The 15146-nt window shown below is 44.1% G+C and overlaps 2 protein-coding genes across 7 annotated transcripts; both read left to right on the top strand.

Moving 5' to 3' along the window:
• The first annotated feature begins 1120 nt into the window (after window positions 1-1120).
• On the top strand, window positions 1121-8225 carry LOC148321652 (14-3-3 protein zeta/delta-like). Of its 4 annotated transcripts, XM_088318336.1 has the most exons (7): window positions 1167-1288; window positions 1820-1948; window positions 3656-3963; window positions 4984-5107; window positions 5472-5635; window positions 5729-5824; window positions 6679-8225. In XM_088318336.1, the coding sequence occupies exons 3-7, from the start codon at window positions 3670-3672 to the stop codon at window positions 6757-6759; spliced, it is 759 nt and encodes a 252-aa protein (XP_088174462.1). In that variant the 5' UTR covers window positions 1167-1288; window positions 1820-1948; window positions 3656-3669; the 3' UTR covers window positions 6760-8225. The 4 variants fall into 4 exon arrangements, with proteins under 4 accessions (XP_088174461.1, XP_088174462.1, XP_088174463.1 ...); XM_088318335.1 differs by lacking the exon at window positions 1820-1948 and having other exon boundaries at window positions 1121-1288; XM_088318337.1 differs by lacking the exon at window positions 1820-1948 and having other exon boundaries at window positions 1179-1343.
• Window positions 8226-9745: 1520 nt separating this feature from the next.
• Window positions 9746-14791, top strand: LOC148321651 (polyadenylate-binding protein 1-like). 3 transcript variants are annotated; one of them, XM_088318523.1, is made up of 14 exons: window positions 9746-10031; window positions 10227-10420; window positions 10689-10804; window positions 10940-11079; window positions 11163-11257; window positions 11340-11477; window positions 11762-11857; window positions 11927-12272; window positions 12944-13054; window positions 13119-13234; window positions 13701-13779; window positions 13888-14018; window positions 14208-14285; window positions 14398-14791. In XM_088318523.1, exons 1-13 carry the CDS (start codon window positions 9866-9868, stop codon window positions 14271-14273), a joined length of 1794 nt encoding a protein of 597 aa, XP_088174649.1. In that variant the 5' UTR covers window positions 9746-9865; the 3' UTR covers window positions 14274-14285; window positions 14398-14791. The 3 variants fall into 3 exon arrangements, with proteins under 3 accessions (XP_088174649.1, XP_088174647.1, XP_088174646.1); XM_088318521.1 differs by lacking the exon at window positions 9746-10031 and having other exon boundaries at window positions 10058-10420; window positions 11939-12272; XM_088318520.1 differs by lacking the exon at window positions 9746-10031 and having other exon boundaries at window positions 10058-10420.
• Window positions 14792-15146: the final 355 nt, after the last annotated feature.

Here is a 15146-nt window from a genome sequence, read left to right as displayed (position 1 = left end):
CAATTGAATTAGCTGTCTTAATGAGGTGAAAGAATTAATTCCCAGCAGCTATAGGTCATCTATTTTCAGAAACGCCCCGGTGGGCACTGCACAATTTCGAGCTCAGCATAGAATTTGAGCTCGGAGGTTGTCGTGGTAACAGTTTATGTTGAGCGCAGTTCAGGGAAGTTTTGTCGCTGCATCCACTGACTTGGAGATGCTTGAAACTCCACCCAAAACGTCACCGGCAAAACCTGATGAATGGGCCACATTTCCCACGTTAGTCACCTACGAGCTTTTCTGCTTATGTCATCAAAAGGTTAAGCGTTTGCTGCTTTATATTCACGCCATGTGAGTCAGGGGGGAGCCAAATCGGAAGGCAAATAGCAGTGAAGGAAGGAAAGAAGAAAAAAAAGCAGGTCTGACGCTAAAGGAATGAGGTAGGGAAGCAAGGAAAGAAGGCAGAAAAGCAGGTTTAAGCAATGGAAGTAAGGATGGGTTAACACAAACAGGTATGACAAGGAAGGAGGGAGGGAAGGAACAAACGCAGAAAAGTCGATTACGCCAAAGGCTATCTGAATAAAATGCGGGTCTGAAGAAATGAAGGTCCGAGGTGGGGAAAAAAGTAGGTCGGAGGAAAGGTTAGGAGGGGAAGAAAATAAAAGATGCCAGGAAAAAAATGTGGGTGAGATGGTTGGAGGGAAAGGAAGGCATGAAAGAGGTCACAAAGCAAGAGGGGGAGTAAAAATAAAGGCAGAAAAGTGTGTTTCATTGATGGAAGGTGTGATGGAGGGAAGGCAGTGGAGGACAGACAGGAATGTAGGGAGGTAGAAAGAAAGGAAAAAAATCAGAGAAAAGTAGTTTGAGTCAAAGGAAGAAAGCAAAGATAATAGTGGGTCTGAAGGAAGCAATAATGGAAGGAAGAGAATGTATTTTAAGCAAAGGCAATAAAACGGGACGTGACGACACATGTATAAAACGCAACATTGACGGAAGGAACATAAAAAATTAAAATTTAACTAAACCCCCCAAAAATAACTCTCAAAACGTGAACCAAAAACGCTTAAACGTGTCCCGCGCCCTCTTCTCGCCATTTTCGCCCTCCTCGCTGCAGTTGCCCCAGCAACGGGCCCGTGACGTCACCCGTCCCAGCGCGACCCTGCTGGTGCGGCTGTGATTGGAGGGAAACCCCGTGGACGAGCGCGAGCGCGAGAACGAGCGAGCGAGCGAACATCAGCTGTGCGGCCCGGGAATCAGGAATCACGAATCAGGAAACAAGACACAAGCGCCGTTTAAACGTCGACCACAGGTTAGTCGTCGTGGTGGTGAGAAGGAAGCCCCCGCTCCAGCGCATCGACGGCGGGGTAATTTCTCCGTCGATGCCGGGCGGGGTCGTAAAAACGCATTTGGGGTTCGTGGGGGAGGGCTGGAGCTCGAGCTCGCTTGAATGGAGAACCGCGACGGTGATGCTCGCTCATTGTTCGGCGGGCTAGTGCGAGCGCGTCGGAAGGCTCCATTTGTCCACCTAAAACCCGCAAATGACGACGTTTCCACGCGTGTATTGTATCGACCTTTACGCCACCGAGCCAAAATGAACGATTTACGCCAGCTATGGCTCTTTTTTTCGGGCTTGTTTTCCGGGAAGCGAGGGAAAAAAAGGGCGTTCACTAGCGACCATGTAAGCTAGTCTCCTTTCATTTCCAGCTCCCACGGAGGTCACCACCGGCACAAATAACTCCCAACAAGAAGCCCCTCGATGTGTTTTAAATGCACTACTATAACATTCCGTACTCGTCCCGGTGGGTTGGGTGTGTGTTTTTTGTCGGTTCCTTGTGTGCAGGTGTGTATGACGCCAAACCTGGTTAGCCGACATTCCACAGAAGGGCGCAGGTGGATGTGACTCACTGGCTAGTAGTGCCATTTTGACTCTAAATGTTCCTTTTCTAAGACGGTCTTCTCGAGTCTCACGGTAAGCCAACGTTGAACCTTCTCGTTTCAACGCGAATTGGAAGCTTTTTGAAAAGCGCAGTGGTGACGCTCCGGGGCTTACATTTCCGTCGTGTACATGTTTTTACCTGTGCTGAAATGACGGCTGCCATTTTGAGGAAAGCTCCTCGCCAGTGTGCCACTTGAGCCTTTTTTTTTCTGTCAGTCAATCATGCCCTAGGCTCTACGAAATTTAGGAGAAATCTGATTGGAAAAAACAATCAAACAGATGATTTAAACGTGGGTTAAATGTTAGTGGGTTTTTAGTAACATTTCATTTGAGGTTTGCTTTGCTTTGATTTTGTTTTTTTTCACTTCGTTTTTTTCTTTGTTTCCTATCATTGCGAAAATAGCAATTGGTGTCAAGTTGAAACGATTCATTCTGACGGTTCCAAGACGTTAGGGAGTAGCCATGTTTAGCCTGGGTCTTTCATGGGTGTTGCGAGTCTTCCCTGCATGAGAAAATAGGTAAATAATCAAATCCGTAAGCTGTCTCATGTTTTTAAGGGTCATTTAGTTTGAGATGGTATGACGGTATTTCAGTTGCGAGATTGCTGGCCCATACGTCGCTGTGAATTACTACTTTCCTCTCTGCCGTTTTAGGCTTTTGATCTGTATTGCATTGCATTGCAAACGACTGTCCTAGTACCGGTTTCGGTCACCCGCATTTGCTTTTCACGGCGGGTCAGCGCGCAAGAACGGCAAACTCAGCGCCATTTTGAAGTGCCTGCGTAGCCGCCTACCAGGAAGTGTCAGGGGTGCTTTTCTTGCTGGTTGGTCTGTTGCAGTTGGCACTCTGAAATCTTTCTGACAGCCCCTCTTCGATTGGATGCTCCTTTTTACGTCACCGCAATGGCACTCTCGAGTTAAACGTTTTTCAGCTGCAGGGCGCGTCACACCGTGACTAGTCACCGTTTCATTCTCACACCCTTGTGAAAAGGTTCGTTAATGGCGCCTTGCTAAGTGCAGTGTGAAAAGGCCTTAAGACTATATTTCTCATATTTTTTCAGACTTTTGAAGGACGCTTCACAAGGTGAGGGTTGGCTGTATAATGGCGGTTCATATTAAATGTTGTCGCAACCATTCGCAGTATGTACCGGGTTCGCCATCCCTGTAAAAGTTTATAACACTAATGATCAAGTCAAATTTTTGCAGTTTCATGCTCATTTTCTTGTTAGATTGAGGGACCAAACTGCTGCAGATTTATCTTGAGTCATTTGCTTGATTTGGGGTGCGACATTAAATTACTAATCGCGACTGAAATAATCAAGTGAGTTATCTAGCAAGAAATTTGGCTTTGTGTCGTTTATTGCCGAATCAATGTATCGCGCTAGTATGTTTTTACTTTCAAGTAGACTTTACTATCTCCGTTGGCGCAATCATATCTACCGGGGTCAGAATGCTGCCCTCATTAACTGCCAGACCTTTAAAAAACTTGATTGTTGCTTCGTTGAATGGCCTGTGGGTATTTTAGAAGCCAAGAAGGTGATTGCGTTGACATCCATTGTCGTTTCACTATGATCATATCCGCCCTGCCCCTCCCCCTCCACTCCCGCACACCCTCCCTGACACACTCTCCTGTCTCCCTAATCTTGTCTCCTTTGTTTTCTCCCTGCTGTCTCCCCCACTCCTTCGTCCTTCCTTCCTTCCTTTCCTTCTTCCTTTGCTCACCACCCCCTTCCTTCCGCAGCCCACGCAGGAGCCATGGCAGATAGGGACTCTCTGGTGCAGAAAGCCAAGCTGTCTGAGCAGGCCGAGCGCTACGATGACATGGCAGCGGCCATGAAGGAGGTGACGGAGGGCGAGGGCGTGCTGAGTAACGAGGAGCGCAACCTGCTCTCCGTCGCCTACAAGAACGTGGTGGGCGCCCGGAGGTCCTCGTGGAGGGTGATGTCCAGCATGGAACAGAAGTCGGAGGAAAGCACCAAGGCCTGCCAGGCCAAAGAGTACAGGATGAAGATCGAGAAGGAGCTCAACGACATCTGCAACGAAGTTCTGGTAAGGTTCTCGCACAAGCTTCGAAGTTAATAAAGGATGATGAAGTCAATGAGGAGCATTCATTATTTGTTTAGTGTCTCGATAAGCTCAACGCTTAACAAGTGTAGTCCACATTTTTACATTTCTTTCCCTAAATCGTTGTGCCGTAGTTTGTACTGGAATCGGGTCTGTGCAAGACGTCTCTTTTGCAGACACTCCCGTTGCAAGAGTTTTGTTTCTAGCTGAGGGAGTGACAGAGGCAAAAGCGAAGCTGGAATTCCAAATTGCTTCACTCGCTTATTAAAGTGTCGTCTGTTTCCATGAGGACATCCTCGGCAAAAAACTGCGGGCCAGCTATATATAGCGCCATCGTTGTGTACTTAAATTATGCGCCCTCGCGATGTGTTGTATACACCGCAGGCAGCGCTTTCAGGTCTCCCGCAGGCGAGGACGCACCACCTTGATTAAAAAAAATAAAAAATCATAAAATACGGACCAGCAAAGCCAATAATTACTCTTATGAAATCTTAAACCACTGCTAGCTCTTTGTTAGCAGGCAGTTCCAACCACAAGCCTCCTACAGCTTTGCCCCGCCCCTTTTTTCCTGCTAAATGAATAGACACCATGCTTGGAATTCTTGCATTCATGGGCAGGGGTTCCCCCATGGGTCAGTTTTACATTGACCATGTTTTGAAAGTTACTATTCAGCTCAGCGCCACTAGAATGACATCTCGGTTACATCTGTACTTAGTTTTTAATGGTACTTTGTATTTTTGGCCAAGAAATTATTTTCGTGCATACTTAACATGCTTGAGGATTTATCAGGATTGTGGATTTGCATGGAATGGCAGTGCGCTAAATGGTTGCAACTTGTTTCTTTTGTATCTTATGTATTTTAACTGGCTATTTTAACTTGCTTGTTTATGCAAGTGCCCCCCCCCCCCCCCCCAAAAAAAAAAAGCCTCGTTAGCCGCTGCTGTTGCTAGCATTTAACCTTTTGTGCTCCGATTCTCCCCGCCCGACCCCCCTCTTTTTTTGCAGACCCTGCTCAACGACCACCTGATTAGCAAAGCTGCTTCTGCTGAAAGTAAGGTCTTCTACCTGAAGATGAAGGGCGACTACTATCGCTACCTGGCCGAGGTTGCCAGTGGAGATGACAGGAAGGGTGAGTCAAATCACCAAACTCATTTGGTGTCCAAGCTACTTCCTTGGATACTCACAAAGGCTTGCCCATCCACTTTAATGTCCCTGTACCAGTAAGGCAATTCAGTGCACTAGTGGGAGAATGAATTAATGCAAAAAAAAAAAAGAATTATTTTTTTTTTTTAAATATCCTCCGCGTGTTCTATATTATGAATAAAAACTAGTGCGCTGAAAATAAATGCTCAGGTCCCTTCTATGGCAAGCCACTTGAGCTTTTGATATCCCTTTCATCCAGCTCAAGGTCCAATTTTGTCCAAACTTGTCCCCTGTTTGCACATACACAGAAATGCTTTTAATTTAGCACTTACCCTGCACCCTACCGACAGAAATCATCGACAACTCAAGAAAATCGTACCAGGAGGCCTTGGACATCAGCTACAACGACATGCAGCCCACTCATCCCATCCGTCTCGGCCTGGCGCTTAACTTCTCGGTCTTCTACTATGAGATCCTCAATTCGCCCACCGATGCCTGCAACCTCGCCAAAAATGTACCAATCTCCCTTTTTATGCACTTGTCAATATTTGTTGTCATACTGTTTATCGAAGGTGACTGTAATCGCACCGACTGATTTGCTTTGCAGGCCTTTGACGAGGCCATCGCCATGCTGGACTCGCTCAGCAGCGATTCGTACAAAGACAGCACCTTGATCATGCAGCTTCTCCGTGACAATCTGACTGTGAGTTGGCGGCTGCATCCGCAACTAATTTGGCTATTTTTTTATTTTTTATTTTTCTTATCACCCCTTGACACTTGTTACCAATCATAGTGAACTGAAAACAGCCACCGCAGCGTAAATCCTTCAGGCGGTGTCAAAGGAGAACAGCGTTCTGGTTAAAAAGCTCATTTTGGGGCAGGACCCAAATTGCGTGCTTTCTTCTGCACTGAAGCACTGCGGCTATTAATTTAAAAAAAAAAAAAAAAAAAACAGGCCTACTCAAATGTCTTCTCTTTTCTCTTGTTGACCATCGTGGATTTCTCACTCAGTCCTGAGAGGAGATCTAATGCCCTGAGGCTCCCGCGGAGTCAAAAGGTTGAAATGTCCAACAGGAGTTAAGAGATTTACTTTCCAGCTGTTTTTAGAACTTTATATTGATCAATAATAATTATTTTAAAAAAAATGCCTTGTGGAGACTGACAAATAGTACACATTTAGGGGGGGGGGGTTGTGGCGGAAAATGTCCTACTCATGTAAAACTAAAAAAAAAGGGGCGGGGGGCTTGGTGACAAAAGATTTTTTCTACATATTACATTTAGCATTTATAGATCTCCATTTTTTTCTAATAAAACGTGAGGCACTGAACAGACGGAATAAATGATGTCAGGTTGCAGCATCTGTAGACGAATCGTCGTGACCGTCTGCGTGTCATTGCTCGGCAGCATTCCGGTGAGTCATAAGACTTGAGGGTGTGACTGCGAGCGATGTCCCATTTCGCTTCTTGTCTGTCATCGGCCGCTCTATTCGACCCTGACTCAGCACTTATGTCTCTGACCTTTTTTTTTATTTATTTATTTTTTTTAATTTTATGGCAGCTGTGGATGTCCGATGTCCCGCCAGAGTCTGATGAGGCAGAAGCCCCAGCGGAGCCGCCAGCGGAGGCAGACAAGAACTGAACTCCTCCATAAGATGGGAAAAAAACTAAATAGAAAAATCTTTTTCTTTTTTTTTTTTTTTTTTAATTATTATTACCTCTCACCAGCCTAAGTTGTGTGCGTGGTTGTGCGTGTGCTCATACATGCACATATATGTATGTTTACGCTCCACTCACAGTGTGTAAAGTACAGTAATTATGTTCATCGAAAGAACACCTCCACTGGTAAAAAAAAAAAACAAAAACGAACAAAAACTTTTTTTTTTAATTGAACATTACTCAATGTGTCAAACAATAGATGTTATATTTTTTCTGATATAGTTTAGTCCCAATGTATTCCTTTTTTTTTTTCTTCCCCCCTTAAGTTCCAAATTAGACCGTCGTTTGTGGTAGCACGCTGCCACCGTTACAGAACAAAAACAAACCTCAAACTATATTTTGATACTTTGTATGTTTTTACTTGAACTCTTGTGACACTTGGGTCCGCAAAAACACCTTGAAAGGCGTCAACTGAAACAAAAATGGTCACCGTTGTCTCGTCCGTTTTACACCAAAAAAAAAAAATCTAAATATATATCCAGGTTTCCTCTGACAAAAGACCGTGGTGAGCGTTTGCCATTTTCACGTCACCCGGCTCTTACTTTTTACGGATGGTACATGCGTCACGATGGCTCAGTGGGTTCTAGGTGCGCTCGAGCAGCATACTTGCTAAGGTTCTTTGTGTGAATGGACTTTTTCCTTTTTTTTTTGTCCATCTTTTGGGTCGTTTTTTTTTTTTTTCTGCGAGGGTTGTTTCATCACGCTGTCATGTTTTTCAGTTGATATCCTGCATACTTTGCGTATTTAAAGATAAAGATGTCCTTTATTAGTCCCACAATGGGGAAAAAAAGTTGCACAATTGGGACTTGAACCAACAACTTGGCGGGTGGAAAACGAGTGCTTAACCTCTGAACCACACAAGCATTTAACAAAGTGAACAACTTGATTCAAACAAACAAAAAAAAAAAAACGGCCTGATACTGTAACTTTGTTTTGCTACTTTTTCTATTCAGGTGTTTATTTTTTATGACCTTTGTGTGTGTATTTTATTCCCCCTTTGACCCCAGGAATGTATGCGGTTCCCGTAGTATGGCGTGAGAGGTAGGCGTGCTTTAAAACTGGCACTTATTTTATTTTTTATTTTTTTATTTTGCTTAGGATTTAGCTTGAACCAGGTGAAGCATTTGTGCCGTCCTTTTCAGAAGTCAAAGTTGATGCTAATTCGCTAAGTAACTCGGTAGGAAGCAGCGTTTTTGGACCATTTAGTCGACACAAATTAGTGCTGGTTTCTTCTAATTGTGGTGGGTCAAAAAAAATAGAATTTAAAAATATTAAAAAAAAAAAAAGACGGGATGCAGGATTAGAAATATGTTGCAGGTGGAACTCTTTAAGTACGTTATTTGGTTATGTGCTTTCATGTGAGACCAATTAAAACATTAAATCCACGTATATTGCCTCTTCTGCTTTTTTTTTGTATTCAATTGACCAATTACTTTCCCTTTTCTCCCCTCACCGCAGTGCTATTAGTAATGTTTTTTTATTGGATGATATATTTGTGCTGCAATGTTTAATTGCATTAAAATATTTAGTGTAGTTTTGACTACTCCATTAGCGGAGCGTTCCGACTTACGACCCACAGGCCGCCATTTTGTGCCACAACACTGCCCTCTCCTGGCCAGTTTAGCGACGAGCTGGAATTTTTAATTGGATAAATAGCAACTTATTTACACTTTTATGCCACTTTATATGTAGTTTGAATGTTTTGAAAGATAAATCTTAAGTTTTAATGTATTAGCGAAGGGATATGCTTCTGTAATGCCAACAAATGGGGGTTAATTGATCGTCGTTCTACAATGTAGCTCCTGGGTGTCGCTGAAGTTAAAGTATAAATATGAATTCCTAGCAGTTTGGGAGCAGAACTAAATGACAAAAGGGGGATTAACTAGCTTTTGTGTCAAAATTGGACTGGTACCAAGAACGGGTTCTTTTAAGAATTTTGGGGGACACCAGCACCGTTTAATGCTTGCATGCATTTTTTTTTTATTCTTTATGAAATGAAGCCAATATAAATAATTGAATCACAATACTGTGCTTATGACTAAATGCGCGTCATCTATTAAAAGGTGATGTGCCTATACGTTGCTCTAGCTCAGCGGTCTCCAAATTCCTTTGCACCAAGTGCCAGTTCGATATTGCCATATTATACAAATCAAACAAAACCAGAATTATTTAATGCACAACTCACCATTTATGCAGTGATTTTGAATGTGGTTGCTTTAGTTAGTGGGCATCAGCCGTAGTGCGTTGCTCGTGAAGGAGTCAGGTCGCATTTATGAAGTTATCTAACGCCTTTATAATCTGGAACAAAAAGATCACCGCTAAAATCCTCAAACAACCAATTTAGCGCCTCTGATGAATTGCATAAAAGAATGTATCTCTCTGGAAAGTGTGATTGGGGTCCTTTTTCAAAGTGGATTGTTCCACATTTGGTCTCCATTTAACGCACGCTGCTGTCCCTAATATTGTGACCAATGTACCGAATCCTTTTTGCGTCTCGGAAATGCGTCAGAAAAGTCCGAATAACTCCCAACACTACGTCGCATGACGTCCAGGCCGCAATCGCGCAAGTCGCTCTGTTACTTTTTCACGTTGTAATAAAGCGCCAGTTGCGCCCAATCTCCGGTGAGGTGATCTTTTTATTTTCTTCTTTTTTTTTTTTGTTATATGACGATTGTGACGAACGTCGGTCACGTGTAAACCGGCGACCCTTGACAACTTGGATATCAATAAATAGAAAATATACAAACGCCCGTCGGCGCTTTCATTTGCCACCGCAAGTCCACGGTCGGGTTTGTTACTTCTCCGGGTGGAAAAGAGTGACCGCGCTACATCAAGTGTCGGGGGGGTGCGTGAGCCTCGTAAAAAATCGGTGACCCTCCAGCATTTTTTTAATCATTTTTTTTTTAATAATATATTTAGGACTTAGTTTCTCAAACCGAACCTGGTGGGAAAACGGCCACATTTTCACCTCCTGCTCTCGGCGTTAACTGCTCCCAAAAAAGTGATTTTATTTTTGTTGAGGGCCAACCATGGCCGCGCTGTACGTGGGCGACTTGCATGCAGATGTGACGGAAGCCATCCTTTATGAACGACTGAGCCGAGTGGGAATCATTTTGTCCATCCGGGTGTGTCGAGACACGATGACCGGGCGCTCGCTGGGATACGCTTGCGTCAACTTCCAGCAGCTCGCAGATGGTAAATAAGAACACAAACAGCCCTTCCTGCACATTTCGCAGAGCTTCGGAATAGTGGCTGGCATGTTTATACTTCACAGTCAACGGGTTCAAGCTTTGAGTCTGTGTGGTTGGACTGAGAGCTATTTCATGCAGAAAGTCATTCATCTCTTCACTATTTTAATATAAATCCGTTTTTTTTTTCTATTCCCCCCAGCCGAACATGCGTTGGACACAATGAACTTCGACCTTATCAAGGGTCAGCCCATGCGCATCATGTGGTGGCAGCGGGACCCTTCGCTGAGGAAGAGCGGCGTGGGCAATGTGTTCATCAAGAACCTGGACCGCTCCATCGACCACAACGTCCTGTACGACATTTTCTCTTTCTTCGGCAACATTCTGTCCGGCAAGGTACGAAGCAATCTTTCGCCGATTCGCCAATGCACTTTTTATTAAATGTGACGAAACAGTTGAATTTGAATGACTGCTTCTGATGTCACTCAACAGGCCACGCCCCTTAAAGGCACACATTCAACATATGAATATCAAGTATGAACAGGAAATAAACTTTAAAACCATTTATCTGTCATCCCCCTGTACAAATTAAGCACAGTCAAGGCCATTTCAATTGAAAGCGCAGGAGTGTAAATGACTAACCCCCCCCCCCCTTCTGCTGCAGGTGGTGTGCGACGAGAACGGCTCGAAAGGCTACGGTTTTGTGCACTTTGAAACTCAGGAGGCAGCCGAGAGAGCCATTGCAGAGATGAACGGCACGCTCATTAAGGATCGAAAAATGTACGTTATTTAGTCGATTTTTTTTTTTTTTCGATTTTGAATAAAAAGCCTGCTAGAGACACTTGAAATGGTGCCAGGGGAAAAGGTGTGGCCCCAGCTTTGATATTGTGAAAAGCCGACTGTCCATTGAAACAGATTTGTGGGCCACTTCAAATCCCGCAAAGAACGCGAAGCCGAGCTGGCGGTCCGAGCGAAGGAGTTCACCAACGTCTACGTGAAGAACTTTGGCGACGACGTGGACGACAACACGCTGAGGGACATCTTCAGGACATACGGTCAGTCAGGTCCTCCCGTGAGTGCGAGACATCTTTCTTTGCGAGCGCCCTGTCTCGACGCCGCCCTGTCACGCGTCGCCCAGGAAACACCACCAGCGTCCGCGTGATGATGGACGAACACGGCTCGTGTCGAGGCTTCGGCTTCGTCAGCTTCGCCAGGCACGAGGACGCCCAGAAGGTAAAACGCTCACCCCCCCCCCCCCCCCACCCTCCACATGTGGGTCTTGCTTTTTATTGGCTGTCTCATTTTGCTTTTCTAGGCAGTGGATGAGATGAATGGGAAGGAATTCCACGGAAGGAACATCTACGTCAGCCGCGCCCAAAAGAAGGTGGAGCGCCAGGCCGAGCTCAAGCACAAGTTTGAGCAGATGAAGCAAGATCGCATTTCGTGCTACAAGGTCCGATTCGAACGTGGACGAACGCGACATTATGGAACGACGATGTTCAAGTCTAATCTCGCCTTCATTTACATCACATAAATCACGTCCAACTCGCTCCTCTCAACCTAAACATCAGCACACAACGTTGTGGAGCAACCGCAGCTAGTCGCTGACAACATGGTGGCTTAATGACGCAAATCTAAAAAAAAAAAAAAAATTGTCATTGACCCTTAAATAAAATGCAAATATTCATCGTTAATTACTAACATTGTGGAGTGACCGCATCAAAATTTTCCCTCCAGGGCGTCAACTTGTACGTGAAGAACCTCGACGACAGCATCGACGACGAGTGCCTGCGAAAAGAATTTGCGCCCTTTGGCATCATAACCAGCGCCAAGGTACCGCCGCTGGCCTTTTTTTTTTTTTCTCGCATCATCTAGCGGCTGACTCTGCTCAAATGTATCCAGGTGATGACGCAGGGCGGGCGCAGCAAAGGCTTCGGCTTCGTCTGCTTCTCATCTCCGGAGGAGGCCGGCAAGGCGGTGGCGGAGGTGAACGGCCGCATCGTGGCCTCCAAGCCGCTGTACGTGGCGCTGGCCCAGAGGAAGGAGGAGCGCCAGGCCTACCTGACCCGCCAGTACATCCAACGCATGAGCAACGCGAGGCCCGTGCCCAACCCGGTCATCAACCCTTACCAGGCGGCGCCACCCCCGGCTTACTTCATAGCGCCCATCCCTCAGGCGCAGAACCGCAGCGCCGCTTACTTTCCGCCGGCTCCCCAGCTGTGTCCGAGCCCTCGCTGGGCCACTGCAGGTACCCGTTTACGACGAGCTGATGCATTTTGACAACCAGTGAGTGAACGTGCTTTTCATGCCCACCTGCATACGTGGAAATTGGCAATCATGCATTCACGTGTATTAACTCATTCAATACCATTGACGGCTAAACACGTCAAAGATCCATTTTTTTTACTGGGCTGGTCGTGAATGAGTTAAAACACACAATTAATGATTCTGTTGCCAAGCGGAACATAAACATGACCGCACGTTACATTGTGGAGTTGCCACTCGCTTGAATCTGGCCCATCAAGCATACATTTTTATATATTTTCGTCATTCATCTAAGTATACATAGAAGAGATGGATTTGTTGTATATAAGAAAAAGAAAATTATCATGGATTACTGTTCAATGAATTAAAAATAATGAACGAATAATAATGATTTGATTTTTTTTTATAAAATACTAAAATTATGATAGTAATTAAATGTCAGTACAATAAAAAAAAAATAGCCTGATAATTATTCTTATATGACAAATTCAATTAATGAAAAAAATACAATAACGAATGCATGGTGTATTTGATCATTTTTATTTTTATTTATTTTGTTATTTTTTACGAACTCCTTCATGATTCGTCAGCCAGACATCCTGACTCGCTCTTGTTCATGTTTATCATTTCCCACTGCGTTGTGTCATTGCGTAGACTACCAGAATATCCCCGCCGCCATGCGGACCTCAGAAACGAGCCCACCCGATTTCGCTTCTGGCCGGCCCGCCTCTCAGGGGCCCCATGGGATGTACGGCCGACGTGCGGGTCAGTCCTCATTCATTTCAAAATCCTAAAAGTCCAACCTGCTTCTAAATATATGTCTTTGCAGCTTCCCAGAGTCTGAGCCCCCGACCGGACTCCCCGCTCTCCCCCGTGTGTGTGGTTCCTCAATACAAGTACGGCACGGGAATCCGCAGCCCCTCGAACCACGTGCAGCCTGCACAGGTAAAATACAACTTGATGTGTGTCACAAGCAAAACCCAAGGAAGACTTCCCCAAAAACACTTCCACTTACAACATGAAAATGATTCTAGACGCGCCAAAGAAAAAATCTCATAAAGCCATGTCCAAAAATAACCAGATTTGCGTTTTTGTTTCAAAGTGGCTTTATTTCTCAGGGTTCCTCAAAGACCAATGCTGTAAAGAAATAAAAAAAATTCAGTCCCTGAGGACACTTTCACATTCTTAGCATCAAATAAAATATTAATTAATATTAAAATAAAATATTTACATGACACTAGTGTAACAGCAAATTGCAGGGGCACATAACGGTGCTCTGAGGGACTCCTTTACTTGGATGTAGCCTGTGATCAAAATGAGTTTGACACCACTGAACCAAACAATGTTTTCCGTGTCCATCTATATTTGCCAACCATAAATTTCTTGATTTTTTTTTTTTTCCCCTCTACAGACTGCTGGCCATACTCCGAAACCTCTGACGGCCTCCGTGTTGGCTTCTGCTCCCCCACTAGAACAGAAGCAGATGCTGGGTAAACCCGCATATTGCTTCTTCTTGGTGAAAATTAAAAATGAATACAATGTCATTTTTCCAGAGTTTGCCCACCTTGTACATTGCACGCGTTCTCTTTTCCTTCCAGGTGAGTGTTTGTTCCCCCTCATCCAGAGCATGCATCAAGACCTGGCGGGGAAGATCACCGGCATGTTGCTGGAGATCGACAACTCCGAACTACTCCACATGCTGGAGTCCCCGGAGTCGCTCAGTTCCAAGGTGAGCACCTCTTAAAGCATAAAAAGCTCAAATGAAGAGTCGGGATGCTGTAGAGAGTGGCCAGAGCTTGAGTGGTGATTAAGTTAAGTATTGTTGTTGCGTAAGCAAAAATACGCAACTACGATCAATAGGTCGTTGGTTGCGATGTCAAAACATCTGCGAATGTAAATTGTTTGTTGTTCCTTGCAGGTGGACGAGGCCGTAGCCGTCCTTCAGGCTCATCAGGCCAAAGAGTCGTCACTGAAGGCTTACTGATCCGACCACTGGGTACTTTAACACACACACCCTATATCTTAAAAACACAAAGATGGATTATTTTTTTATGTATTATCATTTAAAAAAAATTTTTTTTTACATTTTGTGATTTTTTTCTCATCAGAATGAGGGCGCCCTTGAGTGAGGTATGATTCACTGATGCCACTGAAGGATCTGAGCGTAACACACCCCAAGTAAACAGAAAACAGAGTGAGCAGATGAGGAAAAAGCAGAATACAAGTAAACAACATAAAAAAAAAAATTCTGAATACAAGTACAACAGAAAAAAAATAATAAGCAAACAAAGCAGAAAATCACAAATCAAATAGAATCAAAACGACCATAAATTCCATGAGCAAAATTAAATGACAAAATTGAAATATTTTTCTATGACGGTGAGCATTTTATGTTGTTTTATATACATTTGTACTCATTTGAAATGTTTGAGCTGTACACTTTGATAAGACAGCCTGGATTTTTTTTCTATTTGCTTATTGAGTAAACATTCTCGCACTGTGGCCTGCCTTTTTTTTTTCCGTATTTAAATTTGTGACGTGTTCAAATGGACAAGACAAATAAACATCTCCCCCCCGAATAAATAGATGCCTTCATCTTGCCATGCGTAAAAAAAAACCTGCCTTGCAATAGATAATTTTTTTTTTGGGGGGGGGTGAAAAATCTGAGACAAATTCATTGCCCGTTTGATGGAAATTAGAGAGGCCCTGGAAATTATTATTTTTTTTTTTTTTTAATTTTTGTTTGAGTGGACCAACACACCCATGAATCTTAAAACGCATTTAAATGGTTTAAGCAGTTCACGCTTATTTCCTATGTCATTTTTATTGTTGAAAAAAAAATTCCATAGATTTATTA

The sequence above is a fragment of the Idiotropiscis lumnitzeri genome, chromosome 16, assembly GCF_059441095.1.
Source record: "Idiotropiscis lumnitzeri isolate Australia: NSW breed Sydney's pygmy pipehorse chromosome 16, RoL_Ilum_1.0, whole genome shotgun sequence".
In the NCBI taxonomy this organism is placed as follows: Eukaryota; Metazoa; Chordata; class Actinopteri; order Syngnathiformes; family Syngnathidae; genus Idiotropiscis; species Idiotropiscis lumnitzeri.
Note: the sequence above shows the minus strand (reverse complement) of the source record. Positions and strands in the feature narration are given on the sequence as shown.